This window comes from Neodiprion pinetum, chromosome 1 (genome assembly GCF_021155775.2).
Source record: "Neodiprion pinetum isolate iyNeoPine1 chromosome 1, iyNeoPine1.2, whole genome shotgun sequence".
Taxonomy (NCBI): Eukaryota; Metazoa; Arthropoda; class Insecta; order Hymenoptera; family Diprionidae; genus Neodiprion; species Neodiprion pinetum.
Genome location: NC_060232.1, coordinates 39,205,397 through 39,232,731, shown reverse-complemented (window position 1 = coordinate 39,232,731; position 27,335 = coordinate 39,205,397). Strand labels below are relative to the sequence as shown.

The following is a 27,335-nucleotide window of genomic DNA, read 5'->3' as shown; positions in this document are numbered from 1 at the left end:
CTCCTACATCCCGCAAAACAAGGCAGATCCATCCTAGCGCTCAAGCAAGACACCTATCCCTCTAAACCAAGACCATACCTTCTTCCCTCGACCGACTCCGTTGCATTGACTACTAATAAACAATCATATACTTATAATCGTTTACCTTCCCTTAATACCGATCCCTTTCTATTCCATTCACTTCCTGCATTGGGAGTAGTAGCACGCGAGTGCATAGTCGATGTGAACGGACCCTATAATAGCCAAATAACACCTTGGCTGGGCGTGGAGTAAGCTCCGATTACCGCTCATCGGAGCCTACGCATTCTACCCCGTAACATCATCCTTGTTTGATTCCGCAAAACTCGGCAGAGATTGATTCAGAAATTTTAACAATTTCTCAGAAGTTGAAAAAATTAGTAGCATACTTATGAAACTCTCTAAAGTGAGAGCAGAGATGAGTAGGGTGAGAGCTTAAACTTTAGCGTGCTTTAAAGTATCTGCATCCGTGCGTCTGCTGGTTTGAAATGTAAATCGAGATATCGATTGCGGAAAGTTTGCGTATCGCAAGTCGAACTATCGAAGTGCAAAAGCCAAACACGTGTCCTACCTAACCTCAAAAAACAACGCGGTAGTCCAAAGCGGCTGTCTTCCAACTTGCCACTGCCTAGTGATGGGTGCCCCGAAAAAGGCAGGTAAGCGAAAGCAGGACCCAATCATTCCGAACAAATCAAATAAAGAAGAAGAAAGGGTAGAGAATGTCGAAGAACTTGAAGACGATGACGACTTGGACGAGAATTCGGTAAGACAGATAATCGAATCATTTAAATATGTATTAAACATCCTAGGTTAGGTTGAGTTGGGTCAGGTTTGAGCTTCAGTAAAAAATTGAAGCAGTAATCGTAACGCAAAGATCTATTGTCATCACTGGTTCTCTTTGGCAATTTATTGTACACTACATAACACTCCGTGTATCCAGGATTTAGGATCGGAGGATTTTCTAGCCACCGATCAACTCGACGAGGACGATGACAGCACAGACGACGAAGTCGAAGGAAATAATGATGTTGTCGATTCTGATACTGAGAATGATCCAATTGTTTTTGGCTCTGATAACGATGATGAGGAACTAGAATTTGAATCTGACTCTGAAGAGTACGAGAAGGATGATGATTCTGTGAATGAAGAAGAGGAGGACGAAGAAGATTCGGAAGCAGAGAGTGACGGGTCTGTCAATTCCAAGGACAAAGTCAGTTCAGAATCTGGAAACGAGCAGTCAGAGGAAGAAGTTCGGCAGCCTAAAACAAATAAGAAATCTTTGGTAAAGTCTAATAAGGAAAGCAATGGAAGTAACAAGCCAGCTAGAAATGTGAATAAAAAAGTGGTAAAACTAAGCGATCATAGTGAGAAAAATTTGGATTATGGTGTAAAACAGAATAAATCAAGTATTGTGAATAGTGGTCGCAATACAAGCGACCCAGCAGTTGAAAAACTGACTAGTAATGTCGACGAATATGAACAAGACAGTTCGGATGAAGAAGATATTCGAAATACCATTGGGAATATCCCCTTGCAATGGTACAACGAGTATCCTCACATCGGGTACGACTGGGACGGTAAAAAAATTTTAAAACCAGAGAAGGGAGATCAGCTGGATAACTTTTTGAAGAGAATGGAGGATCCAGATTTTTGGAGAACTGTGAAAGACCCCATGACGGGACAAGATGTAGTACTCAGCGAAGCTGACATAGAGCTCATAACAAGAATCCAGAAGCAAAAGATACCTGATGCTCAATTTGACGAGTACACAGTAAGTTATTTGTTCCTTACCAGATTCTATTTAATACTTTCAACATATCTCTGAAATTTGTTTTGAAACTTTATTTTCCCATTACTTTTACAGCCTTGGGTCGAGTGGTTCACGTCCGAAGTGATGAAAACGCCATTGCGTAAATTTCCGGAGCACAAACGATCATTCTTGCCTTCAAAGTCGGAAGCAAAGAAAGTTTCCAAGCTAGTTCATGCTCTGAAAATGGGTTGGATAAAGTCAACAGTCGAAATGGAGAAGGAAAAACAGAAGAACAAGGAAAACAAAGATTTTTACATGCTGTGGCAGTCAGACGATCAGGCTGAGGAGATGCGGAGGATTCACAAGCACATACCGGCGCCAAAGAGGCATTTGCCTGGTCACGCAGAGAGCTATAATCCTCCGCCAGAGTATCTCTTTGACAAAAAAGAAATGAAGGAATGGAATAAGCTGAAGTCCACGCCATGGAAAAGGAAGCTTCACTTCATTCCACAGAAGTTTAATTCACTTCGTGAAGTCCCGGCTTATTCAAGATATATCAAAGAGCGGTTTCAGAGATGTTTGGACTTGTATCTTTGTCCAAGGGCTTTGAAAATGAGGCTTACCATTGACCCAGCCAGCTTGGTTCCACAGCTACCTAGTCCTCAAGATTTACAACCATTTCCCACTACTATGTCAATGGTCTTTAAGGGGCACACTGACATGATAAGATCCTTCACTGCCGAAGCTAAAGGCCAGTATATCGCTTCTGGCGGAGATGATATGACACTTAAAAGTGAGTTGTTTTGTCGAAACTTTTTCATTATAGGTCGATTGTAATTAAAGATTAAGGAAAAAAATTAAAACTGCGAATTAATGAATGAGTGAACATGTTTTCAGTATGGGAAATTGCAACTGGTAGATGTGTGAAGACCGTTCCTTGTGGAGGCATTATAAGAAGTGTTGCATGGTGTCCAAATCAAGCAATTTCGCTGATAGCCGTTGCTGCAGATCAGAAAGTTTTGTTAATCAACCCTGGAGTAGGGGACCACTTAATCACAAGCAAAACGGACCAGCTTCTAGAAATCATACCTCAAAGCGATGTAATAGGTAATAAATTTGTTAGCATATGTGACTGTAACTGAATCCAGGAAACTACTTTCCAATGTACTAAATTCTTTTTACTTGTATTTCAGTGAATGAGAGGGTAAGGACGGCAGTTCAGTGGGAACAGGCCGAAGGTGAAAATTGGCGAAATGGTATCAGAGTAATATTGAATCACTTTAAAGTTGTGAAGCAGGTGACTTGGCATGCGAGGGGTGACTATCTAGCCACCGTTATGCCCGATGGGCAGAACAGATCTGTTCTAATAAATCAGTTGTCAAAGAGGCGTTCGCAATTGCCATTCAGCAAGTCCAAGGGACTGGTACAATGTGTTTTGTTCCATCCCATTAGACCATTTTTATTTGTCGCGGTAAGTTGCCACATTGATCTTTGTGCTCGTGATTGTTTGAGTCACTTTTCCAATTAAGTAATTTAAACAAATTTTCAGACACAACGGAATGTTAGAATATACGACTTGGTTAAGCAGGAGATGGTCAAGAAACTGCTGTCTAATTCTATGTGGATATCAACAATGGCAATACATCCTGGTAATCAACACAGTTTCATATTTTTCTCCGCAACTTTGTGAAATTCGTCGTTGGTTCTTCTCCTAATAAATTGCTCGTGTGTTCAGGTGGCGACAACATCTTAGTAGGCACATATGATAGAAAGATGCTCTGGTTCGATCTGGATTTGAGCACAAAGCCCTATCAAACTTTGCGATTGCATGGAACAGCCGTGCGTGGTGTAGCCTTTCACAAGCGTTATCCACTATTTGCCTCTGGAGCTGATGACAAAGGTCTGATTGTATCACACGGAATGGTGTACAAGTAAGTAAATCGGTATTATGTTTTTATTAAGCCACAGGAAACAACTTCTTATTCTTTTTTTTTTTTGTTCCTTACAGCGACCTTCTTCAAAACCCACTGATTGTGCCGCTAAAAAGACTGTGCAATCATGAGACTTACAATGATTTTGGTATTCTTGATGTCATGTTTCATCCAATACAACCTTGGCTATTTTCGGCTGGTGCAGATGCAACTATTCGTTTATACACGTAGTTTAATTATGGGTATGACATACAAGTTGTTTCAATTTCTGGCCGTATCGTTATGTTCTAATAAACATATTTTACTACATTTATCTACTGCTTGCATTTTTTTAGACCTCGACCGTTTACCCAAATTTCCATGATGTATGTTTGATGCCATGAATTCCTAGAAATTTAAGTGGAATGGAATGAATGGATCGGTAACTGTATTTATTTATTATAACTTGTATCATTGTAAAATGTTATTTATTTCTGAAGCCATTTGTTTGGCGCATCGTTAAAAACGGATTAACGTTTTCTACAAAAGCTTGATATTGCTATATTAAACTGTTATGGATCATCTGAGATTATTTTTAGAAGTGCATTAATCATATATTCATTACGAAAAACATTTTTACCACTTTTTCCGATATTACAACATGTGCATTATTACTAAACTTTAAGATTACCTTATCTACTGATTAAGTAGTTACAAAAGAATAACGTGCAAACACATTAAAGTAAACCTATAGGAACTTTTGGCTCGTAATTAATTGCAGAAATTACTTCATAGTTGCCTGAATAATATAATAGGTAATATACGTATATATCCCAGGGTTTCATATATAAACTAAAATTATAAAGGTAAGAGGTTACACTTAAAAAAAATCTGTAATCGAACCATTCTACATGGTAGAATTTGACTGAAAATTCATACAATATCACCTCGAACTACCGAACGAGTACTTTAACGTAAACTTTGATGAAATACAAAAACGTAATATTAAAATTCAGTCCCCTGTATGTAAGTAATAACATAGAAGGAAAATATTTTTCATATTTTCCTGGTAACACATAATTAAACAACATATAATCTATTGATACAAAATTCAGGTTTCCTAATATATTTGGGACTTGTTCATGCATGCAAAGTAGAATTTGATCTACGACTGCAATTTTAAGCATATTCATTTCTTCATCACACATATCATCGGGTATATCCGGAAATGTCCATATCCGATTCATTGTAGCATACTTCTTTCGAGACCAAAACATATAGCATTAATTCAAACTGATATTTGATTAATTTCTTTTATTATAATGGACAGCTATGAATGTTACGGTATGTTCTGTTACTGTGTATTTTCTTTTTGAAATTCTAGTACAACAAGTACAATAATTTTCAAATTGGACTACATTGCCTGCATAGAGCGATACATTCACTAGTCAACATTAGCAGGGCTTGTTTATACATGGCTAAAACTAAAGAGCAGTATATACGTTACAAACTCTGCATCATAAATATAAAAGCTATTACGTAAGGGGGGAATGCCCTAAGCACTGCCACTCTGGCTCTCCACATTCACACATCCTACCCGCATGACGAATTTGAAAAACTGTAACAATATGTCTGTTATCGTCAAATCTACAGCTGATATGTAATTCGTGAATTAAAAATGTGTAGAACTGATTGGCCCAACGTTGCCTCAAGTAAACTGACCTAGGATCTTGACATAAAACATTTTCTATAGCATGTTTCTGCTGGTCCGCTTTGTCTCCTAGAATTTCGTTCAACTGTACCAAAGCTCGTTCATTAAATGTTACAGTTAACGCTGAAACACGCGATCTCGATATCCAATCTGGTATCCTTACATTAGAAGAATTTTCTTCCTGCCCCAAGTTCATGTGACCTCTACTTTCAATTCTAATGTTCTGACCATTCCCAGCATTGTGAGAAACTGCGGATCCAGCCATTCCTTGTATATTTGACAAAGTTTGCGACGTAAAACCTTCTTCGCCATCAGGCGCTTCTCTAATACCCATTCGAATTGGAGAATTATCAAGCCTCGAATTTGCTGCACGCAGGTCAATTAAATCTAAGTCAGTACTTATTCCGTCGGCACCGTCTAATAGCCTAGTATTTCGCGATATTTGATCAATGGGATTGTTGACCTCAGCATTTCTCGAATTGAAGGACATTGTTCTATTAGCTTGAGGATTCAGGTCGATATGTTGTATATTAAACACTGTATTCTCATTGTGCAATTCCAAAGTTCTGGGGACGATTCCACCATTTCTGGAATTATGTGTGGAATTTTGCATAGAATCTACAGTACTTTGTAGAGAAATTTCTGGACTCAATAATTCTCGTTCGTCAAATGAACCCAGGTCCGTATTTAGCCCGTTAGACATCTCGCTGTTCCCATCCAAGTTGCTGGTACCAAGTGTGACGCTTCTATTATTATCAAATCCTGTGACAATATCTAAATTCCTATCCACTGGTCGGTAACAGTTTCTAGCTTCTAAGTAGTTACCGAATTCCGAATGTCCATCAAACTCTTCCGCCTGTAGTCTGAGTGCGATTTCCTCATCTCTAGAAATATCTGTGCCGTGCGCTGCACCATCAGTACTACCATAATGAGGTTCGTGTAACATAGTTCTAAAGCCATTGCTCGTTTCAGATGCAACAAGATTTTGCCCGCTCAATCGTTCACTTGAATCCAAGTTTAGATTTGTCCTTTCCTCAATATTTCCTCGCGATTCCCTATCAAGAATACCACTTCTCTCCAATTCCCTACTGCTGTACTTTTCAACGTACAACGGGTTGTCGTACTGCGGTATGTAAGGTTTGATGTCCAACACTGGTGTTTGATCCACCATATCTACGCCCTCGAAGAAAATAGTGCAATTCACTATTTTTATGATTTTAACAAGGCTCAGGCCTATCGGACAAGGTCGGTGCGGTGATCTGGTCGAAAATACTCCGGTTCGTATTCCGTTTAGTCTGGGTGGCGCTACTTTAGCACGTACATGAGTTGACTCGTTCCTATGGAAGTGGAAGAGTATCCTAAAGAGAAAAATCACAGAAATTATGAAACACGCATAAGAAAAAAACCGTTACTTTTTTTTTAATAAATCGAAAACTGTTAGCACAGTAATGTTTCACCAATCCTTACCACATGTGTGAGAAGTCTTGAAGGCCATCTAAGGCATGTTCAGGATTGGTAAAGACAGAATTAAAAAGTGTTAATTTCCCTGGTGCCTTATCGCATATTCCAGGTTGTCGTGGCGTCCCTCGTTTGTTGGGAAACCAGGTTGACACGACTCCAATGGGCTTCAACTTGAGACCTTCATCTACTTCGTTGCTCGTGCTTGGCAAGGGTGTTTTCGAAATGTCTGGTTTTGACATGAACGACTTTTTCTCTGCTGTTCGCGATCCTACGAGGCGTTTGATGCCCTCGACGTCTTTATCATGGACGTAACGGAGATTACGTATCTGTTGCCTGGAATATTACGAAACCAATTCGGATTTTCAGTTCTATCAGAAATTCATTGACTTGTTATTTGCGTAAGTCGCTGTCGGCGAGTTTCTTGGTTATGTTATGTCACACACGTCATGAGCCAAAATGTGCAGCTCTCGGCCGTACGCGTTCGATTGTAAATAGAACAGGAAAGCGCAGTGAGGGAATAATTCCTACCTTAAATTGTTTATCTCTTTTCTCGCCGTATTCAACTGCGCCAGCAAGCATTTTGCATCGAAATCGGAATTTTGACATTTTCCTTCCATGATCGGAGTCTGAGATGGTCGGGAAGACAGCGAACAGCTGTTCTCAGTCTCAAACGATAAGGCTGGATTTTCATGGGTGTTACATGTCGCGACTGCAACTTGACGCGACAGCGCTACGCCGTCGGCTAGAAAAGGCGCTCATGAAAATAGGTACCGACGGAACGGCAAAATGCCGCGCGTCGCAACCCACGTACTTAGGTCAATGGATGCCGATTACATTTTTATTCGAAGAAATGAAAAATCTAGGAAGTGTGGAGAAATGGAGGAAATGAAGAAGCAGGATAAAGTAAACGATGGCGTATTCGGACTGCGTGCGATGGATTGCTCGCACAAATTTACGTCAATATACAGTATAGAGAAATAGATTTCGACATTTTTCAAACTAGTCCTAATTTCAACGAAATATCCAAAGGGGTTGGCCTCACTTTTTTTAAACCACCAAAATCTTTTGTCTCAGAATCGATTCTTGTGACCTTTTCCCGACGAATTGGATCCCCAGGAACTCAGAAAATGCAGCAAATAGAGCGTAGGACCAACAGCAGAGTAATTGCGATGGAAAGAGCACCAGCTGAAAAATATCGAAAATTCAGGTTCTGGTTTTTTGGCTGTAACTTTTGACCCGCTGCTCGCAGCGTATTCCGACTGCGCCCAATCGATTTTTCTTGCAAAATTACGTCGACATAGGGTGCCAAAGAATTGATTCCAGCACTTTTCAAAATCGGGAAAATTTTCGCCAAAAACACAGAGGGGTTAGCCTTCCTTTTTTTTTGGGCAAAAAACTTTTGGTCTCAGATTCGATTTGTATGACGCTTTTATGACTAATTGGACCGGCAGGAACTCAGAAAACGCAGCAAAAAGAGCGTAGGACCAACAGCACAGAAATTACGATGGAAAGAGCACCAGCTGAAAAATGTCGAAAATTCAGGTTCTGGTTTTTTGGCTGTAACTTTTGACCCGCTGCTCGCAGCGTATTCCGACTGCGCCCAATCGATTTTTCTTGCAAAATTACGTCGACATAGGGTGCCAAAGAATTGATTCCAGCACTTTTCAAAATCGGGAAAATTTTCGCCAAAAACACAAAGGGGTTAGCCTTCCTTTTTTTTTGGGCAAAAAACTTTTGGTCTCAGATTGGATTTGTGTGACGCTTTTATGACTAATTGGACCACCAGGAACTCAGAAAACGCAGCAAAAAGAGCGTAGGATCAACAGCACAGAAATTACGATGGAAAGAGCACCAGCTGAAAAATGTCGAAAATTCGGGTTCTGGTTTTTTGGCTGTAACTTTTGACCCGCTGCTCGCAGCGTATTCCGACTGCGCCCAATCGATTTTTCTTGCAAAATTACGTCGATATAGGGCGCCGAAGAATTGATTCCAGCACTTTTCAAAATCGGGAAAATTTTCGCCAAAAACACAAAGGGGTTAGCCTTACTTTTTTTTTGGGCAAAAAACTTTTGGTCTCAGATTCGATTTGTATGACGCTTTTATGACTAATTGGACCACCAGGAACTCAGAAAACGCACCAAAAAGAGCGTGGTACCAACAGCACAGAAATTACGATGGAAAGAGCACCAGCTGAAAAATGTCGAAAATTCGGGTTCTGGTTTTTTGGCTGTAACTTTTGACCCGCTGCTCGCAGCGTGTTCCTACTGCGCCCAATCGATTTTTCTTGCAAAATTACGTCGATATAGGGCGCCAAAGAATTGATTCCAGCACTTTTCAAAATCGCGAAAATTTTCGCCAAAAACACAAAGGGGTTAGCCTTACTTTTTTTTTGGGCAAAAAACTTTTGGTCTCAGATTCGATTAGTATGACGCTTTTATGACTAATTGGACCACCAGGAACTCAGAAAACGCAGCAAAAAGAGCGTAGGACCAACAGCACAGAAATTACGATGGAAAGAGCACCAGCTGAAAAATGTCGAAAATTCAGGTTCTGGTTTTTTGGCTGTAACTTTTGACCCGCTGCTCGCAGCGTATTCCGACTGCGCCCAATCGATTTTTCTTGCAAAATTACGTCGACATAGGGTGCCAAAGAATTGATTCCAGCACTTTTCAAAATCGGGAAAATTTTCGCCAAAAACACAAAGGGGTTAGCCTTCCTTTTTTTTTGGGCAAAAAACTTTTGGTCTCAGATTCGATTTGTATGACGCTTTTATGACTAATTGGACCGGCAGGAACTCAGAAAACGCAGCAAAAAGAGCGTAGGACCAACAACATAGAAATTACGATGGAAAGAGCACCAGCTGAAAAATGTCGAAAATTCAGGTTCTGGTTTTTTGGCTGTAACTTTTGACCCGCTGCTCGCAGCGTATTCCGACTGCGCCCAATCGATTTTTCTTGCAAAATTACGTCGATATAGGGCGCCAAAGAATTGATTCCAGCACTTTTCAAAATCGCGAAAATTTTAGCCAAAAACACAAAGGGGTTAGCCTTACTTTTTTTTTGGGCAAAAAACTTTTGGTCTCAGATTCGATTTGTATGACGCTTTTATGACTAATTGGACCACCAGGAACTCAGAAAACGCACCAAAAAGAGCGTGGTACCAACAGTAAAGATAGTATGAAGAAAGTAGGGAGAAATTATCTAGGTGTTATTTATTTTATTCCAGGTTATGTAAAATCGTAACATTCCAATCTATTGTATCTATTGTATTCTATTACACGTCTCGTTTTCTGCGACGGTGAATTGCACCTGTACTAAGGCTGAAATTGAAACCGCACTTAGAAACTGCATTAATAATTATTTTGTACAACATTGTTTATATTCAGCTTAATGCAATATATATCGTAGTATTTTTTCCCTATGCTGTATTTAGACTCCTTGTGTCATGTTAGTTCATTGTTCTGCAACTTTTTATCTTGAACACCAATAACGTTGGAAATATTATCCTAATTATACCAGTGAATGTATTATTATAGGAATTATTGATATATTATATCATGAATACTATAATGCATTAGTGCAACATATTAGAACTATACTATTTGGAAATTTGGTAAATTAGTATACACTGACACCTGAACACTTGTAATAGAACTAAGGTACATTGAATAAACTGGAACTGGAACTTGGTAGCTATGAATTTGTTATTTTTCTCTTCCACCTCTTTGCAACTCGGTTTGCCAGCCGTAATGAATTCCTCTCTCAAAATTACGTTGATATTGGGTATGAATTAATCGATTTCAGCATTCACTAAAATTTGCCAAATATGACCTGAAAAGTTCAAAGAATTTACATTTTTTGCGATATTTGAAACAAAAATTTTTTTTATCTCAGCATCGATTTGTGCGATCCTTACTAGGCTAATTAGACCCCACAGAAGTCATATAAGGCTTTCAAAACCTTGTGAGATCAACAGCTGAAGAGACACGTAAAAAAATTTCCGTTCAGAGATGACAAATTTTATACCAATGAAATTCAAAAGGTTAAAAAGTTAGCCTTTCTTTTTTACGGCCAAAAAAATTTCATCTCACAAATCCGCAACGTCTTTGCTCACTTAATTCGTTCTATTTTCTACTTTCCACGTAATCAAAATCATACTTCCCACTAAATTCCACGTCAGAAGATCATTTCCATAAAGTTGACCATCTACATGTGTCGGTACGTCTTCGGTTTATGGTCGATGGCTTTTTTCCTTATTTTACGAACGCGGAATTCACAGTAATCATTCGTATTATTAACCGGCGGTCACTTGTTTTTTTACTACTTGGAATAACCTGAGAAGTAAAACATGTCTGTAAGTTTATCAAGACATACATCATGATTATAATACTCGGTACTATTACCTATAAATATGAAAGTTAATTGTCATTCCATAAATTTCTATTTTACAGACTGCTAATAAGGTAAATCAAGGTTATGTTTCAGCAACATAACCTTCAAAAATCGTCAAAGTCCATAAACTTAACTGTTATAATAACTTGAATAATGTTTTTAGAACCAAAATGCTCACACTGATCACAAGGAGAAGAAAAGGAAGGAAAGTATATTGGATCTCTCCAAATACCTTGAGAAGAACATAAGGGTAAAGTTTGCCGGAGGCAGGGAAGCTGCAGGAATTCTAAAAGGATATGATCCGCTCCTGAATCTTGTTTTAGACAACACGACTGAATATCTTAGAGGTACATCGTAGTCAATTAATCAGTTACCGTCTGTCCTTATAAGTCAAATTATTGATATTACCGCTTTGATAATTGGATTGAAATCACTCAATTTTCAGAGTAATAACAAATGAGTAACATTGTGGATGATTGTGCCGTTTTCAGATCCAGATGATCCCTACAAATTGAATCAGGATACAAGGATGCTGGGGTTAGTTGTATGCCGAGGAACGTCGGTTGTTCTAATATGTCCAGTCGATGGAATGGAATCGATACAGAACCCATTCATTCAGCAAGATGGTTAACGGTTTATATTACACAAATTTTTATCTACAACCTTTTCGAATCACATAAGCTTGAAGAAAAAAACAGACCTGACACGCCATGTGTGCACATCCATCGACCATCGGTTTATGATTTGTTTCAAATGACTATGGATTGGTAAAACTCGAACATCTATCCTAACCACACGATGATCGATTTATTTTTACGTTCCACTACTAGATAATAAATATCATTTGTGGTTTTCTTCTCATGGTAGATACACATATAATACGTTCTTCGTACAAATAAATATCCTACTTACAACTAATTAAGGTACTCAGTCATATTCGAACAAATTACAAGCAAATCTCTGTGGTAATTACACACTCTAGATGTAACTACGTAAGTTCTTAAAATTATGGCATATTGCGTGATATTCTTATTGATCTAATTTCACCCTCAATTGATTTGTGAGAAAGAAGAGAAGGAAGTAAAATACAACGCAAGAAGAAAAACCGTTACCTTAGTTCAATCCAAACTCATTTCTTAACCAGGGATATTGTTTCGGACATTCGTAACACGTGTACAAATATCTATCAGACTTTAAGACACTACTGTACAACTTGCACGTGTTCGGCAAGGCGCAGGCAATTTCCCGGGGCTCGAATTGCCGCTTGTTGCAGTTCCATGGCTGAAAATTCTTTAGCTTGTTTAACGGCGTTGGATTTCGCATCCATTCAACCATTTGATTACTAGTTACAAAGTAAACGTCTGGAAGCTGCAGAGTGTCGTCAATGAATTTCTGGAATACAGAATAATAATCAATACATAACATGCTTGTAAATTGAAGGACTTTACTAATTTTGTGACGATTCTTAACGACGAGATGACAAAAGTTGACTATTACCGAGAACGCGTAGTGGTATGCTGGGTTCTTGAACCAAGCTGCATGAAAGTAGAGTCCATAGGGTGCCCGATTTTGTAGATAATGTCTGTTAAAGTTAACCGTCAGCATACGATATATTTCTTCCCCTGACAGATCCCGCGTACAAGAGTCAATCATGGTGCACGTGTAATTCTAAAACACGAACCGAAACAGCGATTAAATAGAAACTTCAGAGACCAATATTCCATGCCTCGAGGAGATATTCTTACCCCTAGCAGCAGTTGGTTTATCGGTATCTCCCAGAGGCCTGGGTACGAACGTGTTGGACACAACTGACCGGGGCTGCCGCAAGGGTGAGGAGGTTGATGATCTAGGGTGTAGGGCCAAATCGGTGGATTCGAGAACGGGGCTACGATTGTCGAATCGTAGGCGAATCCGAACTCCGTCATCATGAGAAACTGACGGTTCCATCCGACTTGGAGAAACGGCACTCGCAGTCCTGTTAACCGATCATTATGGAATTCGCGAATTGGAATATGAATTTATCATATTTCTTTTACTGTACCTCTGATCTCCTCGATTCGTACTCCCGCGTATTTGTGTATGATATTCGCCTCCCCGACCATTTCGTCGAACCAATCTTCGATAGTTGCATTTTTCGACCACCATTCTTCAGGGCCTCGATGTCTGCAATAGGAATTTCTTTCAACGATTACGCCGTGATTATCGTTCGGCGATGAATTCATGGAACTGAATATATTATTTGTTTCGGCTTGGATGTCCTGTCATTACACGTGTACTCACGTTACGGAATGAACTGCAATTTCATGGCCATTGTTCCACAAACTTTGTACGTCTCTGTAATTTGTGAATTGATGGCTTACGTAGAATGTACCACGAATTGGGCATCCGTTCGGATTTCTCCTCGCGTCGTTGAATATGTCTGAAAAGTATGAAAGTGTACTACGAAAAATGTACTCCTGATTTCGTAGAATCAAATTCGCAATGCGATTGAAGAAAATTCGAGTTGTCATTGTCAAGGAATCGTCAATTTTCACTGGCAGATTTCCTACCGATTTTTTTCTCCGATGATGCTTACTTGAGTAAAGGTCAATATTTTCGGCGTTGACGGCATCGTTGAAAGTTATCGAGATCATCTGGGGAATGTTGGAGACGCTCAGGTTTCCAGGTACTCTGGTACCTTCTTTGGAACACCAACAGTCTGGCAGGTGGCATTTTTCAGGGTCGCAAGACGGTGCCGCGTTGCGGTCCTTCTCTGTATCTGAAATCACGAGATGAATTTTATTTTTTCAATTCTTCCAGCATATCCTATATCTGTAAATAAATCAACTTTTCCAAGGATACTAATCTCTGAATATATTCCTAAACTTTACTATCGAAATTTCAGACGTTTATTGCTGGGATCCAAAGTCCACCGTTGGCCCCAGTCCAACTCAAGGTAAGAGCGATCGTCTTCCTTAAGTACCTAAATAACTCTCGGCGGTTTTGAATAATTCTAACGATTCTTACCGCACCAGGCCTCGTCCGAGGCATCCGGACAATCAACGCTTCCGTCGCAAAAGTAAAGGGAAGGTAAACACGTTCCGTCTCCACATGCCAAGGTATCATCCTCGCATTCACCGTCGTCGAGAAGTGGCTTCGGGGGTATTTCCTCTGTGTATAAGAGGTGAAATTGATCAGGTCATTAGGAGCTTTGATGTCGGATGAATTTGACGGATAGAGCATTTAATTGTTCGGGGAAACGATCGATCAACCGTTGAGATGTCACACTATTGACACACCAACGGATTTTTAATCGAACGTAAAAGTGTACATCATCAGTTCAGCTGTCAATCTTACCCAAACTCACGTCGCAGTTGTCGACATTTGCCTTAAAATCACATATCTGACGGGATACGTCGAAGAGTAAGCCATGCGAACACTTGAACTCAAAGACGTCGCTATCTGAAGAAGAAATAATAAATAGCGTTATAAGAGATGCTAGAGAGTTCAAAGTAGATTGTCGTAATTATATTCCGAATTGTAGAAACTGCCGATGAATTATTGTCATTTGATCCATTGTCTTGACAATAATTGTGACGAATTATCGTATCATAATTGTCGTATTGATGTCGAGTGTTCGAAAACCAGGGCATTGCTACGTGAACGAGAATGACAGGGAAATTGAAGTGAGTGAATTATTTTATGGAGAGAGAGCACTGCCGAGTCGAATGCAGACTGTACATACTCAAGGAGCCAATAATACGTACTCAAAGAGTGAACGACACGACACCACACGATACGTAATTGTCATTTTATGTATATTCCTACGTAATAATAAATTAAGACGTTAAATGAGATTGCTCAAATTTCTCCAATGCTTCGTCATACGTTCATTTCAAGGCAAGAACTCGAATTTTCAAACCAAACTTGTTGCGTCAAGTACATTACACCCAGATTAGACATTAAACACCCATTATAATTATAGGCAAATACAATTTACGTAATAAACTCGCAGCTGTCTTGCATTGGTACGTAAATGTCGCTTGACATAAATACCTAACCGATTCATTCAATACCCACCTAAGCAGAGGTAGTACTTCGCGCATTCATCCTGCGTCCAGATTTTGTGCGCTGGAGTTTTTGGATTTCGGTAGAATCTATCATCGTGCAGACATTCCACTCTGTCCGTTGTCTCCTTAGGTCGAACCACTGAGGCTGTGACGAAAGATCAAATTTATGATAATGAGTAATTTTTTAGTCTCTCCGTAACATGTTTGACTCCGATCCACTCTCGTCTTCACCATATCGTAAAAAACAAACGCTTTCATCTTTTATTATTGACAAGCATTTCTGTCCGGTATAATTTATTATCGTGTTGATTAAAGCGTAGCGCAGTACTTGAATAATCACGAAAGGAATTTGAACGCGAGGAATTAATAATATATACACTAGTCCCCGTTCAATGCTAGTTCAGGTACACTTACCGTACTATAGTTACTTCCATATAAACCGCTGACCACCGTTGCGTCAATCTGGTTGAAACCAATTAAATGCAGCTATACGAGGTCGATATACCGTTCAATTTATGATCAGTGCGCAGCAAGAGTTTCACTCGCAATATTTAATAGTATAAACAAGGATGTCACATGCTAATCGCAAGAAAATAAATTCTCTAATCCTTGGATACAATTTGGAAACTACAACAACGCAGGAACAGGCCTTACTGATACCTGTAGAAGTTACAGACCATCGGATTCCATGCTGGATCATTCCGTATACCCTACGGCAATTTTCCAGTGTTGAAATTTAGAAACTGTCCATCGCGTATGCGGCGTGCGTGTTTGGTTTCGTCACGCAAGTGATTTCTTTCGTTACAACTGTCAACGGGTTTAAAACGCGTAATCAATAGATTAGAGGATTATTATAGTCGTGCGTCCGATTATGTGAAAACCTCAGATACACATTTACTTTCGTATCTGGAGGCGGCAATGATCGATAAAAGATGCTGAGTCTGAAGAGAAACTCGACTCAGCATCGACGATTACACACGTGCACAGGATGGTCACATAGAAATGAACTCATGTATGAGGAAATGTATCACTTGCCCGGCAAACGATTCTCGGGGAAAAGGCAATTTTTATGTTATTTACACGTGTTTTAATGCTCCAGCAGAGAACCGGTAACGTTTGATTTGGCGCTATATTCATGTATGTATGAAATTTCTATTTCTTTTTTGCCCCCTTGAGTGCAGGTTGCGTTGTGCATGATATTTGCAGTAGAGATCGAGCCGAGGGCTACGGCGATAAGTAATTCAGCGTATCGTTTCACTGATCTCAACGTGAGATAAGAGAGGCGTTTAAAAACACAATAGTACCGAGGCTCACGCGCTGGTTACGCACCGGATGGAACAACATGTTAATTGGACGCTGTTTTTGAATTTCGAAACGCAATGTATATCTTTGCATGTTTTACTTTCTAGGTCGGAGGCAAAGTGAGTTTATTTGCATTATCGTACATAGACAAGCACCTGGATCTATCCTTGAGATGTTCTCCGAAGCTTAGCTGCAAGATTCGATTGCAGGATACACTTTTCATTGCGTCATTAGAACGATGACGATACACCGTGAGAGTTTCTGAACATTAACTCAGATTCGATTTCACCCTGGTGGCGATACTCAGTTTCACGTGTCACCCTGTATATTACCGTATACACTCGCGTTTTCACTTTGTCGATTCATAACGTGGTCAGTGAAACTTCGCATGGCTATCGTACTTTGCTAAAAAAGTAAATAATACACACTTTTGATATTTTTCGTTTTAACAGATCCAGAGAGACCAGGTATAATGCGACTTCACTTAGAACGAAATTTCGATATAACTATTTTGAAAATATCTGTGATACCTATGAAAATTTTTCAAGTTTTTGAGTAAATTTGAAAATAAGTATTTGGCAAGAAAAACATTTCATTTGCATAAACACACTTATAGTGATTACCGCAAACGTGTGCGGGTAACCAGTTAAGGATCACAATGTACTTTCGATGGTCCCTGACCTCGAACACATCTGAGTAGGTCATAGCGATCAAAAATTTGCCTCAAGGCTCTTGTTACTTGTATATAAGATTTGCTGAAGTTGATCTTGACTTTCGTTTTAAATCCATCTTTGTTTGCTCACCTCTCTCCTGCATCTACTTTCCACTTACTCGCGATAAATTCACGCTGCGTGCTTACACATTACTCCTTCGGTATACATAGAGATGATTGTGGGTGCACGTACGATTGTTTTTATGTATACATCTATGCACTCACCGTAAAATAACAGCAACGTAGAAACAACCGAGAAAATCCTAGGCTTCATGTTCCTCTTTCTCTTCGAGAGGCTCGCACTTTCAGACTAATCCCTACCATCGCACACGCTGGCCTTATATCACCTCCGTTGAACCTATGCGATGGTTACAGCGAAATTTTTTATAACTCCCACCAAACTTTATGTTTTTATTATCATATTGACAATATTGGTATTTCTTTACATGAGAATGCTTGCCAGATTTATATTATATAAACAGTTGCAGTAGAGCTGATCACTTGCCCCAAGAAATGACAAAGGTTTCCAAACTCCGTTGTGCGTACGTTTTTTTTTTGGACCTTAGAAGTTACGTGATTTGTACGATTTTAGTCACAAGTTCGGACTATGCATGGCTGTACAGAGTTTCTGACACTTACTTACTCGATGCTGGGAGTCCTGATCGTCGATACGGAAAGCGGAATGAAAATTATAGCACTTTTGTAGCGAAATACAATAAAAGGACCGATAATGTGGAGATTCTTCGCAATATTTTATACTATCTGGCGCCCTGTAATTAGCGGCAAATATAGTTTACAAAGTTGTTACTAGATAGCGTTGTGAGGTTACTGCGCCGTGACTTAAGCTACCAGATATACTGGCCAGATTTCAGGTTGCATATGACGAGGCGTGCTTTGCTGCTAAACCTAGCCGAAATTCCCAATTAGCAACGGACAGTCCACGGAAAATAGGATTCATTTATTTATTTTGATAAACGGAATAGATTTTTTCGAAATTCCAAATTCCAAGACTTATACCACAAATTTATGTCACGCGAGAATACAGAAATACAATTTACAAACTGTTGCAGTAATTGAATAGTATTGCTTGCAAAATAAATATCAAATCACTCTTCTTCGAAGATCATAAGAAAATCACTTTGGCATGCAGGAAGAAGGAAAAGGAAGAGACGGTTCACATGTCAGTATGAATATAGGGATACCTCGCAAGGTACACTGAGACGCTAAGAACTTGATACACTGGAAACACAACTTCACGAAGCTACACGTTGAGTAAAACCTTTCAACATCTATTCTGCATCTTCCCCACTAATAATATATCCCTACTGTGAAGAGAATGAGAAGAAAACAGTGTGATGTCTGACGTGTGATAAATAAAATCATCCTGGACAGATGAAATAACGATTTGAGAGAACATTTAGAATGCATATATTACGGTTAACTGAAGGCGCTTGTGTAACTCACAGAGCTATAGTTATCATTGTTATATCAGGTTCCAGATGGTCAGACGAATGCTTATGACCCAGAACAATAACAGATACCGTGCGTGCATCGTATGGATGCTGTAACTACATACGCCCGTGGGAGAATTCAATTTTTTTTTCGATTGAAATGAGAATGTGAAATAATGATTCGAAGATCGCGTTATCTAGTGTCAAGGTTACAAGAAGAATTGCAGCATGTGCTTGGTTTTTACAATTTGAAACCCGATATGGTTTATTGTTTCACCCATTTGGTTGTGAGTCACATTAATAGTTTTATCATACGAAGTAGCGATATGTTAGAGTCAATGAAATAATGAAAATTTCTTCGAAACACTGATCGATGGAGTGTTCTCCAAATGAAAGAAGAGGAAATTATGGCACAACCTTGAAGGACCTGTTCTTTACTCTTTTCAAGTCGTACTTGTCCAACCGTAACTTCTACAGTTCTGTTCACGTGGTGACCAATTATATTTCGTAGAGATCTGCCCCTTGCTGCCGATATCATGATTCGAGGATCAACGTTCGGCTGATTGATCGACTAATCATGTGTCATGACGTGGCAACATTCCATACATTGCAACATCAATTGTTACACAGTTCGTTTCTGTAGTAGCAGCTGACGTGTGAACATAAACCGTATGACTCCTCGTATCGGTACCCAACTGTATAAACAAACACAATTCCCTGCAGATCAACTGAAACGATAATGCCTGGGTTAGAAAAGATGTCGAGAATAGGCCGAATGATGGAACGCGCTCTGGATAAGCTTTCCAAGGTATATTTGACCGTCTGCCCAACACTTTATGGCGTGTGCTATGATCCTCCAGGACAGCATAAGAAGTCGCGAGCTGCAATTGGGTTTCTCCTTGGCGTCACGCTCGGTGTTTTATTCTACGAGCTTGTGATCGTGGACCTAGAATTTTCCCCATACACCACTTTGGCTCTTGGAGCCGTCGTGATCGTCATGCTTGCTGTGGGATGCGCGTCGTCCATCCAGGTTATGAAAATGATCTGCACGATCAACGATTTTTGGGCAAGATGTGAACGATCACAGGTTTGAATCTGACCCCATCGTCATTTTCCAGGTACGTTGCATTTCCCTGCTGACGATTCCGGTCTTTTGTGGCCGCGCAGGACGCAGTGTCCTCAAGGCAATGGTCCTGGCGTACGTGATCGCGGGTCCGATTTTCAACCTAACCTACAACGGCAAAGAAGTGGTAAGGACCTTCGCGTGCACGACGCAGCTCACCTACAACCTGACAAAGACACGACTGGATCTGATGCTCAAGCCTTTTCAACAAGTGTGAACTCGCTGGTTGTTACTAAAATTCATGAGAATAATTGGGATTCATGGAACGGTTAATCCTTGTAGGCAATTTTCGGGATGAAAGCAGACACCAGCGAGATCAGGGATACTTTGGCTTCGGTGCGAGACTTGTCGAGCCCAATAGTCGAGGAGATCGAAGGCGAGGAAGAGATGCATCGTCTCCGAGAGGAGAATGACTACTTTGACGAGCACCTAGGGGACACAAAGCGGAGCGAGGAAATTGCGGAGGAGAAAAAACGAAAGGAAAAAACGAAATCCGAGAAGTCGAAGAGCGAGGCGGACGTCTACGAGGCTCGTTATCGCGAGAAAATGGCACAACGTTGCGAAGAGCAGTTCACCCGAGGTTCGGAACGATGCAGGTACAGAGAAAAATTTCCAGCCATTTCTGTCCCTTACTAATTTCACTCTTCTTATCGTCGCAGGAACATGTTCAGCGGTGTCTACGACAAGTGCTACGAAAAGGTGACGTGGCTCGCGGCGTGGCTTCTGTGTTGGCCGATGAAGCTCACCTTCGTCTGCAACCTAGCAGAGGCGATGGGCGGATCCGCCACCTGTAACCCTGACGGAAACGTCGACGTGGGAATTGGCGAGGGTTACGTTGCGCTCAAAGGTACCGGATCGTCACAATCTTCATTACCTGCATGTGATATTTATAATTTTTTTTTTTCCGTTAAGGAACCCGAGAGAAACTGAGCTCAAGTTTCAAGGACGCGAAACTGCAGTACAAGGTACGGAAGAGTCGGCCATTCCTGGATGTTCGTGGCGCAGGGGACACCGCAAAGGCAGTGATGCACGACTTCGATGCGAAGCGTAGAGCCTTCGAAATGGTTATGACGATAATTCGTCGTTGTCTCGCGTTCGTCTTCATCAAGATAATCCTGAGCGCTCTCAGTTATCACGAAAAGTATCTCGATGATATCGAGTACGACAACATCTACGTGACCGCCTACTTCCGGCGCATTGATGCGCGGCGAAAGATACGCGACTGCCCGACGCTCCTGCCCCTCCGGAAGATCGAACGGACCAAACTCATTGACCCTTACAGGTCCAGACCAAGTAGAATTGAGCGCAAAAACCTCTTCGTACAGACCGTAAAGCTTATTCTTGAAATGGTAACCGCGACCACCTTCGTCCTCCTCGACCGCCTCTTTTACGAAACGCTGGACGTCGTGAGGCGTCACGCGCTCATTGAGTACACCCAGGTTAAGATTCTCATATCACCTGTTATTCAATCGGCAACTTGTTGCTGGTTAAGGGTGATGTTTCAATGTCCTGCGTGACTGTTGGTATGAAGGTAAAAGTCATTTCTCTATCTCTGTATTCCTACTCAGAGTGGCCGTCACGACATGAGCCTCGAAGTCCGAGGAACGGGAATCATTGCAACCCTAGTCCGAAATGTGATAGGAGGATTTAACGGTAAGCGTCGGATTAAGACAGTGACCTCGAATGAAGCCTGTCTACCAAATCCTCGCGAGCTGCCCGGTTACGTCCTGGCCAAGATCTACGGGACGTATTTCGGCATTTGGTTGATGCTCTTCCTGGCAGGCTACACCCAGCGAACGCGACACGCGATATGCGCTTTCTTCTATCGCACTCGGGAGAAAAGACGCGTTTTGTACCTCTACAACGAAACTCTACGCCGACGGCTGGGGTTCTTCAGATTCATGCGAGGGCACGTGCGATCCCTCGTTAGATCGCGACTCCTCGAACGTGACCTTGACCCCTGGGTGGCTCTCCGCCTTCGATCGCCACGGTTCTGTGGATGGCTGGGTTACTTTGCTTGCGCCAGGCCAAAGTGCCTCATCTGCGGGGAGGCTGAACCCAGGAAAGGACCCGCGTTTCGCCGATGCACGACCCCGGGATGCCCTTTCCTCCACTGTGCCGAGTGCTGGCGAGACGTGGGAAAGATCTGTTACGCTTGTGCTGATTTTCCGGATACCGATACCGACGACTACGATACGCAGGCCGAAATTTGAGTTACTGGATTATGCGGCAGTCTTCATCGCGACTTGTTTATCCTATGTCTCATGTGAGTCACTGCGAAATATTGAATCGCAATCGTAGGATTGCGGCAATGATCGATATTATGACGGCAAAGATTGATCACTGATTGTTTGCTGCTAGTACTTTACGGCACTGCTTTCATTGATCATTGCTATGCCTACACAGGTGTTCTTAGGTGAAAATTGCAGCATTGCTAGTCAACTAGACGCGGTATCTCCAACTGCTTATTTATTCACAAGGAAACTGGTCATTTGTCCAAATGTTTTGTATACGTCGACCACGGGTGATACGGGTTGAGAAATATTTGGCTGGGGTAAGGCGACTTATTGACTCGTAATGAAAAATGTTTTCTCAGCGGCAGCTGATACCAACCAACATAAACAGGTACTTGGCAAACCACTAAATATACCGGACCGCATTGCAAGCCAGTATCGATAAAGGCCGGAGTAGGTATCCTAGAATGGTGAATCAATAAGGTGTCGATCAGTAGAAATCATCTCCTCGTCCTTAAAATTTGAAATCCCGTTGTACGTATTTATGAGATAGCCTGGTTTAGTGACGCGAAAACATCGTAGTTGATTTTTAGCGCGAGTGTGCCTAATTATTGATAAAAAAAAGTCGGAAATTTACAAAAATCATACTGAGGAAACGTATGGCTGGTGGCCATAATAGCTTATATTTGTGAATTAATATCAATTTTCGACTACCGTATTACTGTTAGCGATGGATTACCACGTCCCTTCGCCATTCACCTGCAATGAAAGCCTACCAGGACCTAGTATGACAGACATGTGTAGTACCTCTACATTTGCCGTTTTCATGACTCTTCTGGGGTCGTTAGTACAAAAAAATGAAAAGATATCGGGAATGTGCGAACGCGTGAAGTCCATTGACTCACCGGACCCAGAGTACGACTACATCGTAGTCGGCGGTAAGTTGCGCCAAGTTCTGGAAATGTTACTGCCAGAGAGAAATGCAAGTTTTGACCTAACGTTAATTAATGTTACTATTGGTTATGTTTTCTTCGAAAGTTGCCAAGCCTAGCACATACACAGACCATGTAAAGTGTACCTACGTTGGAAAATTACGAAACGCTTTTAAAGATAAAGGGGAAAATTGGCACCTGCGAGGCTTATAGAATATTCAAGCCATGCTGGTTTTACTTCAGGTGGTGCGGCAGGTTCTGTGGTTGCTGCAAGACTGAGCGAGATTTTTCACTGGAAAGTCTTGCTTCTTGAAGCTGGTGATGACGAGCCTGCAGCTGCAGCGATTCCTAGTTATTACAGCGCTGTAACTCGTGGGTATTACAGAAAATCGATTTTATAATGATGATGCGGAGACTAATAAAATCTCTTGTCTTTTTAAGAATCTCGTTTGGACTGGAAATACCAGACAACGAACGAAAGTTACGCCTGCTTCTCAACAAACCGTTCCTGTTTGTACACCGCGGCAAAAGTTCTCGGTGGAAGTACGGTGCACAACGGGATGATATATTTGAGGGGCAATCCAACGGACTACAACAATTGGGCCGCTATGGGTAATGAGGGCTGGACTTGGGATGAAGTGAAACCCTTCTTTCTCAAGGCGGAGGATAACGGTGAAATTGATAGAGTTGGAAGATTCTGGCACTCCACGGGGGGTCCTCTTTCCGTTGAGAGATTTCCTTATCGACCCCCCTTTGCGGATTCGATACTCGAAGCAGCGAAAGAGGCAGGATTCGAGATCAGCCAAGATCTCAACGGAGACAAAATCACTGGTTTCACAATAATACAATCCACGACAAAAAATGGAGTTAGACGCAGCAGTGGCGCATCGTATCTGCGGCCGATTAGGAACCGTGAGAATCTGAAAATTTCCCTCAATTCTACCGTCACTAGGGTAGTAATCGAGAATGGAAGGGCAGTCGGCGTTGAGTACTTCCAGGTAATAATGATATCACTTTGATCTTACACATCTTACACATATTGTTCTAATTACGAACTTACAAATACCTCAACATTTTGTGCAGAACGGCGAGTTTAAAACGGTCTCCGCATCGCAAGAAGTGGTTCTTTGTGCAGGGACCGTCAGATCACCACAAATTTTACTTCTATCTGGTATTGGACCCGAGGAACACTTGAAGCTGATGGATATCAAGGTAGTGCAGAACTTACCTGGAGTTGGCAGTAATTATCACGACCACATGTACTTTATGATCAACTTTACCATCAATGAACCCGATGTATATGACAACAATTGGGCAGCTGCAACTGAATACCTCGACTTTCAAACTGGTCCATTGTCTAGTACTGGATTAGGCCAGGTGGTGGCTGAGCTTGCTTCCAGTACAACGACCCCTGATTTCCCTGACATTCAAATATTTGGCTTGGGTTATGACGCTGACTGCGCACCGGGTGAAATCGGCGCTCTTCGGAGCACAGGAAAACGCACGATAGCCATGGTAGTGGGGTACCAGCACCCGAAGAGTAAAGGTACGTGTTATGAACCTGTACACCCAGTCGGTATATGAATTTCGTGCAATAGTTCTTAAATAGTCGAGAAGAAATAATTCTAATCCTCAAATATGTGGGTTTAGGACGAATCAGTTTGGCTTCGAAGGATCCTTTTAAATATCCCACGATCTGGGGTAACTATCTCAGCGAATCCAGTGATGTTGATGGTCTTATAGAAGCCGTAAACTATGTTATGAGATTGGCCGATACGAATGCCTTGAAGGCCTACAATATTACGTTGTCAGTATCAACCCTGACAGCCTGCAACAATTTTACTTACCCTAGTACTGATTACTGGAAGTGTGCGATACAGCAAGATACATTTCCCCAAGCTCACGGAAGTGGATCCTGCAAAATGGGCCCTGAGCATGACGCGATGGCAGTTGTCGATCATGAGCTTCGAGTAAGAGGGATCAAGGGATTGCGCGTTGCAGATACTTCTATTATGCCTCAGGTAAGTTTTGTGACAATACGTTCAGTTCATCCATTACCATGAGTTTCATTGCACGACTAATTTGCTCTATTTAAATTATGCGCGGTCAAATTGCAAGAATATCAATTTATTTGAGTTAAATGGTATACGGTTAGCTGTGAAGTGAAGCATCAGTTAAGTGATCACAGGGTAAAGTCAAATATATCAATATTGTTATTTCAACGTATAAAAATACCTCTAGTTTGTGTTTAATGGTAACTGAAGATTAAGTTTCAACACCTGCCGCCCTGTACTCCTATCAATTCTTTACCTACAGATAATTTCCGGTAATACTGGTGCACCAACAATCATGATTGGGGAGAGAGCATCAGAATTCATCAAGAAAGATGCGGCTTGGCGTTCAGACGTAGGAATGAGAGGAACCTGCTGACGAGATATGTAAACGGAGGAAATGCTTCAAGATGAATTAGACCATTTGTATTTTAAACCGTACGACATCCAATTATGTTATGCGATGATGAATAAAATATGAAATTGCTTTACTGTATCGAGTACGTTTAAAAGCGGTGCAACTTTCAACATTTCATCAGCATGAATTCAGGAAGCATTGTACAGACTCGACGAAGAGTTAAATAATTTTTGGAAGCAGTAAAATCGCTCACCGAAGGCCAAGACATGCAATTCAGCATATAATTAGGGAACTCTACAAAATTTTTTCAGAATTTTTCACTCACGTTTACCTATTTCTTAAATTAGGTGATTACCTGGAAAATGTCTACTTTGATATAGCGATGAAATGCAATATTTTCTGTAGTCCAGCTAATCTAAAGTTAAGTAAAATACCTACAACAATAAGTACGACACGCACGCCATCGCGTTGACTTTCAAATCACGCAACGGCGTGTTTGCTTTGGTTTTGATTACTTTGAATTGGTCGTGGGTCGTTACCAAAGATTGAACAAAAAATTGCTATATCGTGCGAGTAATTGTCTGAAATCTCTGCTTTGTAATAGACCCGGCATCAGATTAATTGCAGGGCTATAAGGCCAGGAAGAATCAGGTTTGCTGGCAGTGAGTCGACTTGGTCATTGCCGATTCGTATACCTGTAACAGAAAAATGCTAGTAATATTGGCTTTGCTCTACATCGGCGGCGTGCTGGCTGCTGAAAGTGATAAGTACACAACAAAATACGACAACGTTGACGTGGAAGCTGTCATTCGAAACGAACGTTTGACTAAAAACTACGTCGGTTGTCTCCTTGACCTCACGCCCTGCACGCCAGACGGTTCAGAGCTCAAAAGTGAGTTTTCAAAATTGGTATTACCAGCGACGCAACTATTTTGAAAAATGTTTTGTAGCTTAATTCGCTATAGGTCCTTACGGGTACTGGAAAAATTTGATGACAATGTCATCGTTTCATAGTCTATCCATTCGACGTAACTACGAAGAGCATCTTAATCTAGCCTCTCTAGCCTCTAGTCATGTTTCAGAAAATCTTCCGGACGCTTTGGCAACGAATTGTGCGGGGTGCAGCACCGCGCAAAAGAACGCAGCGGACAAATTCTCGCAACATCTGATCGACCAAAAGCCAGAAGACTGGAAGCTCCTCGAGGCGAACTACGACCCTACGGGTGCTTACCGACTGCACTATCTCGAAGAACAGTCCAAGAACAGTACCGAAGCTGAACGTTAACATGTTCGGTTATCATTTGAGGACCAGCTGCTGGGTGTTGGAACTTCATTCTGTCGTCTTATCGATTAACGAAATCGAGACTCGGATCCGAGTCAGTGCCGGAAGCAGTAAAGAGTAACCGTAGGGTGAAAGGATGACAGTTTGGCAGAGGGTCGCGCCTGATAGAGTAGATAGAGATGGGTAAAATTTATATGCATGTCATGTACACTAGATTACAAGGTATCACATATCGCTGAGGTTGCAAAATCATACTTTTCATAAAGATTGCAGCAAATTCAGCCACAGTTGCTGGTTCAAGAGATTAAGAAACTAGTGTCATTAAATCATACACCATAAACTACGATTTGGTTTCAATTGTCCACTATTTGGTCCTAAATTTCTGAATTGGCTCCAAAAAAAGTTCCATAGAAATTCACATCGGCAATTTCAATACCGAATTTTTTACAGTGTAGCCCAACATATGAGCTTGCGAATCACGCAACGGTTTTCTTTGGCTGTGTTTGCCTGAAATTGTTGTCAATATTAAATCCTGTAAGATTTATTTTCTAATAATAAAATCTCTAAGTATACATATCGAGGTTGGTGATACTGTCGTAA

At 41.1% G+C, this 27,335-nt stretch overlaps 7 protein-coding genes across 9 annotated transcripts; 5 read left to right on the top strand and 2 right to left on the bottom strand.

Annotated features, from left to right (window-relative positions):
- The first annotated feature begins 456 nt into the window (after positions 1-456).
- Positions 457-4,010, top strand: LOC124219701 (ribosome biogenesis protein BOP1 homolog). Its single transcript, XM_046627663.2, has 8 exons — positions 457-781; positions 959-1,789; positions 1,883-2,561; positions 2,666-2,875; positions 2,962-3,239; positions 3,318-3,417; positions 3,504-3,699; positions 3,777-4,010. The coding sequence occupies exons 1-8, from the start codon at positions 653-655 to the stop codon at positions 3,928-3,930; spliced, it is 2,577 nt and encodes an 858-aa protein (XP_046483619.1). The 5' UTR covers positions 457-652; the 3' UTR covers positions 3,931-4,010.
- Positions 4,011-4,159: 149 nt separating this feature from the next.
- Positions 4,160-7,516, bottom strand: LOC124219455 (uncharacterized). The gene is made up of 3 exons (XM_046627038.2): positions 7,379-7,516; positions 6,857-7,183; positions 4,160-6,747 (listed from the first exon to the last, which is right to left on the bottom strand). The coding sequence occupies exons 1-3, from the start codon at positions 7,465-7,467 to the stop codon at positions 5,214-5,216; spliced, it is 1,950 nt and encodes a 649-aa protein (XP_046482994.1). The 5' UTR covers positions 7,468-7,516; the 3' UTR covers positions 4,160-5,213.
- Positions 7,517-10,065: 2,549 nt separating this feature from the next.
- On the bottom strand, positions 10,066-18,310 carry ChLD3 (Chitin and LDLR binding deacetylase 3). Of its 3 annotated transcripts, none has more exons than XM_046623749.2 (11): positions 17,530-18,310; positions 15,301-15,435; positions 14,578-14,682; positions 14,248-14,391; positions 13,817-13,999; positions 13,522-13,660; positions 13,283-13,404; positions 12,987-13,216; positions 12,739-12,909; positions 12,354-12,633; positions 10,066-11,183 (listed from the first exon to the last, which is right to left on the bottom strand). In XM_046623749.2, the coding sequence occupies exons 1-10, from the start codon at positions 17,576-17,578 to the stop codon at positions 12,355-12,357; spliced, it is 1,557 nt and encodes a 518-aa protein (XP_046479705.1). In that variant the 5' UTR covers positions 17,579-18,310; the 3' UTR covers positions 10,066-11,183; position 12,354. The 3 variants fall into 3 exon arrangements, with proteins under 3 accessions (XP_046479705.1, XP_046479695.1, XP_068991693.1); XM_046623739.2 differs by lacking the exon at positions 10,066-11,183 and having other exon boundaries at positions 11,856-12,633; positions 17,530-17,662; positions 17,944-18,066; XM_069135592.1 differs by lacking the exon at positions 10,066-11,183 and having other exon boundaries at positions 11,856-12,633; positions 17,530-18,066.
- LSm7 (U6 snRNA-associated Sm-like protein LSm7) lies at positions 11,077-12,357 on the top strand. The gene is made up of 3 exons (XM_046623767.2): positions 11,077-11,203; positions 11,405-11,588; positions 11,733-12,357. Exons 1-3 carry the CDS (start codon positions 11,198-11,200, stop codon positions 11,870-11,872), a joined length of 330 nt encoding a protein of 109 aa, XP_046479723.1. The 5' UTR covers positions 11,077-11,197; the 3' UTR covers positions 11,873-12,357.
- Positions 18,311-19,512: 1,202 nt separating the features above from the next.
- On the top strand, positions 19,513-22,122 carry LOC124224862 (protein sneaky). The gene is made up of 6 exons (XM_046637063.2): positions 19,513-19,785; positions 19,874-20,089; positions 20,161-20,474; positions 20,538-20,725; positions 20,791-21,317; positions 21,447-22,122. Exons 1-6 carry the CDS (start codon positions 19,513-19,515, stop codon positions 22,089-22,091), a joined length of 2,163 nt encoding a protein of 720 aa, XP_046493019.1. The 3' UTR covers positions 22,092-22,122.
- Positions 22,123-22,550: 428 nt separating this feature from the next.
- LOC124224714 (glucose dehydrogenase [FAD, quinone]-like) lies at positions 22,551-25,600 on the top strand. Its single transcript, XM_046636878.2, has 6 exons — positions 22,551-23,050; positions 23,288-23,416; positions 23,486-24,042; positions 24,128-24,590; positions 24,695-25,065; positions 25,361-25,600. Exons 1-6 carry the CDS (start codon positions 22,843-22,845, stop codon positions 25,472-25,474), a joined length of 1,842 nt encoding a protein of 613 aa, XP_046492834.2. The 5' UTR covers positions 22,551-22,842; the 3' UTR covers positions 25,475-25,600.
- A 502-nt stretch (positions 25,601-26,102) lies between these two features.
- On the top strand, positions 26,103-27,307 carry LOC124224721 (chemosensory protein 4). The gene is made up of 2 exons (XM_046636886.2): positions 26,103-26,345; positions 26,536-27,307. Exons 1-2 carry the CDS (start codon positions 26,162-26,164, stop codon positions 26,736-26,738), a joined length of 387 nt encoding a protein of 128 aa, XP_046492842.1. The 5' UTR covers positions 26,103-26,161; the 3' UTR covers positions 26,739-27,307.
- The last annotated feature ends 28 nt before the right edge of the window (positions 27,308-27,335 follow it).

Bases quoted from the DNA above. Each gene is read 5' to 3' on its own strand.
- LOC124219701 (XM_046627663.2), top strand. From the start codon at position 653: ATGGGTGCCCCGAAAAAGGCAGGTAAGCGAAAGCAGGACCCAATCATT. The intron at 3,418-3,503 runs GTAATCAACACA...TCGTGTGTTCAG, and splicing joins AACAATGGCAATACATCCTG to GTGGCGACAACATCTTAGTA. The intron at 3,700-3,776 runs GTAAGTAAATCG...TGTTCCTTACAG, and splicing joins TCACACGGAATGGTGTACAA to CGACCTTCTTCAAAACCCAC.
- LOC124219455 (XM_046627038.2), bottom strand. From the start codon at position 7,467: ATGGAAGGAAAATGTCAAAATTCCGATTTCGATGCAAAATGCTTGCTG. The intron at 7,184-7,378 runs GTAGGAATTATT...GTAATATTCCAG, and splicing joins AAAGAGATAAACAATTTAAG to GCAACAGATACGTAATCTCC. The intron at 6,748-6,856 runs GTAAGGATTGGT...TTTTCTCTTTAG, and splicing joins CAAGACTTCTCACACATGTG to GATACTCTTCCACTTCCATA.
- LSm7 (XM_046623767.2), top strand. The intron at 11,589-11,732 runs GTACATCGTAGT...TGCCGTTTTCAG, and splicing joins CACGACTGAATATCTTAGAG to ATCCAGATGATCCCTACAAA.
- ChLD3 (XM_046623749.2), bottom strand. From the start codon at position 17,578: ATGAAGCCTAGGATTTTCTCGGTTGTTTCTACGTTGCTGTTATTTTAC. The intron at 14,683-15,300 runs GTGGGTATTGAA...TTTCTTCTTCAG, and splicing joins GAAGTACTACCTCTGCTTAG to ATAGCGACGTCTTTGAGTTC. The intron at 12,634-12,738 runs GTAATAGTCAAC...TCTGTATTCCAG, and splicing joins CATACCACTACGCGTTCTCG to AAATTCATTGACGACACTCT.
- LOC124224862 (XM_046637063.2), top strand. From the start codon at position 19,513: ATGTCGAGAATAGGCCGAATGATGGAACGCGCTCTGGATAAGCTTTCC. The intron at 20,475-20,537 runs GTACAGAGAAAA...TTATCGTCGCAG, and splicing joins CGAGGTTCGGAACGATGCAG to GAACATGTTCAGCGGTGTCT. The intron at 21,318-21,446 runs GTTAAGATTCTC...ATTCCTACTCAG, and splicing joins CGCTCATTGAGTACACCCAG to AGTGGCCGTCACGACATGAG.
- LOC124224714 (XM_046636878.2), top strand. From the start codon at position 22,843: ATGGATTACCACGTCCCTTCGCCATTCACCTGCAATGAAAGCCTACCA. The intron at 23,417-23,485 runs GTGGGTATTACA...TGTCTTTTTAAG, and splicing joins TTATTACAGCGCTGTAACTC to AATCTCGTTTGGACTGGAAA. The intron at 24,591-24,694 runs GTACGTGTTATG...ATGTGGGTTTAG, and splicing joins CCAGCACCCGAAGAGTAAAG to GACGAATCAGTTTGGCTTCG.
- LOC124224721 (XM_046636886.2), top strand. From the start codon at position 26,162: ATGCTAGTAATATTGGCTTTGCTCTACATCGGCGGCGTGCTGGCTGCT. The intron at 26,346-26,535 runs GTGAGTTTTCAA...GTCATGTTTCAG, and splicing joins AGACGGTTCAGAGCTCAAAA to AAAATCTTCCGGACGCTTTG.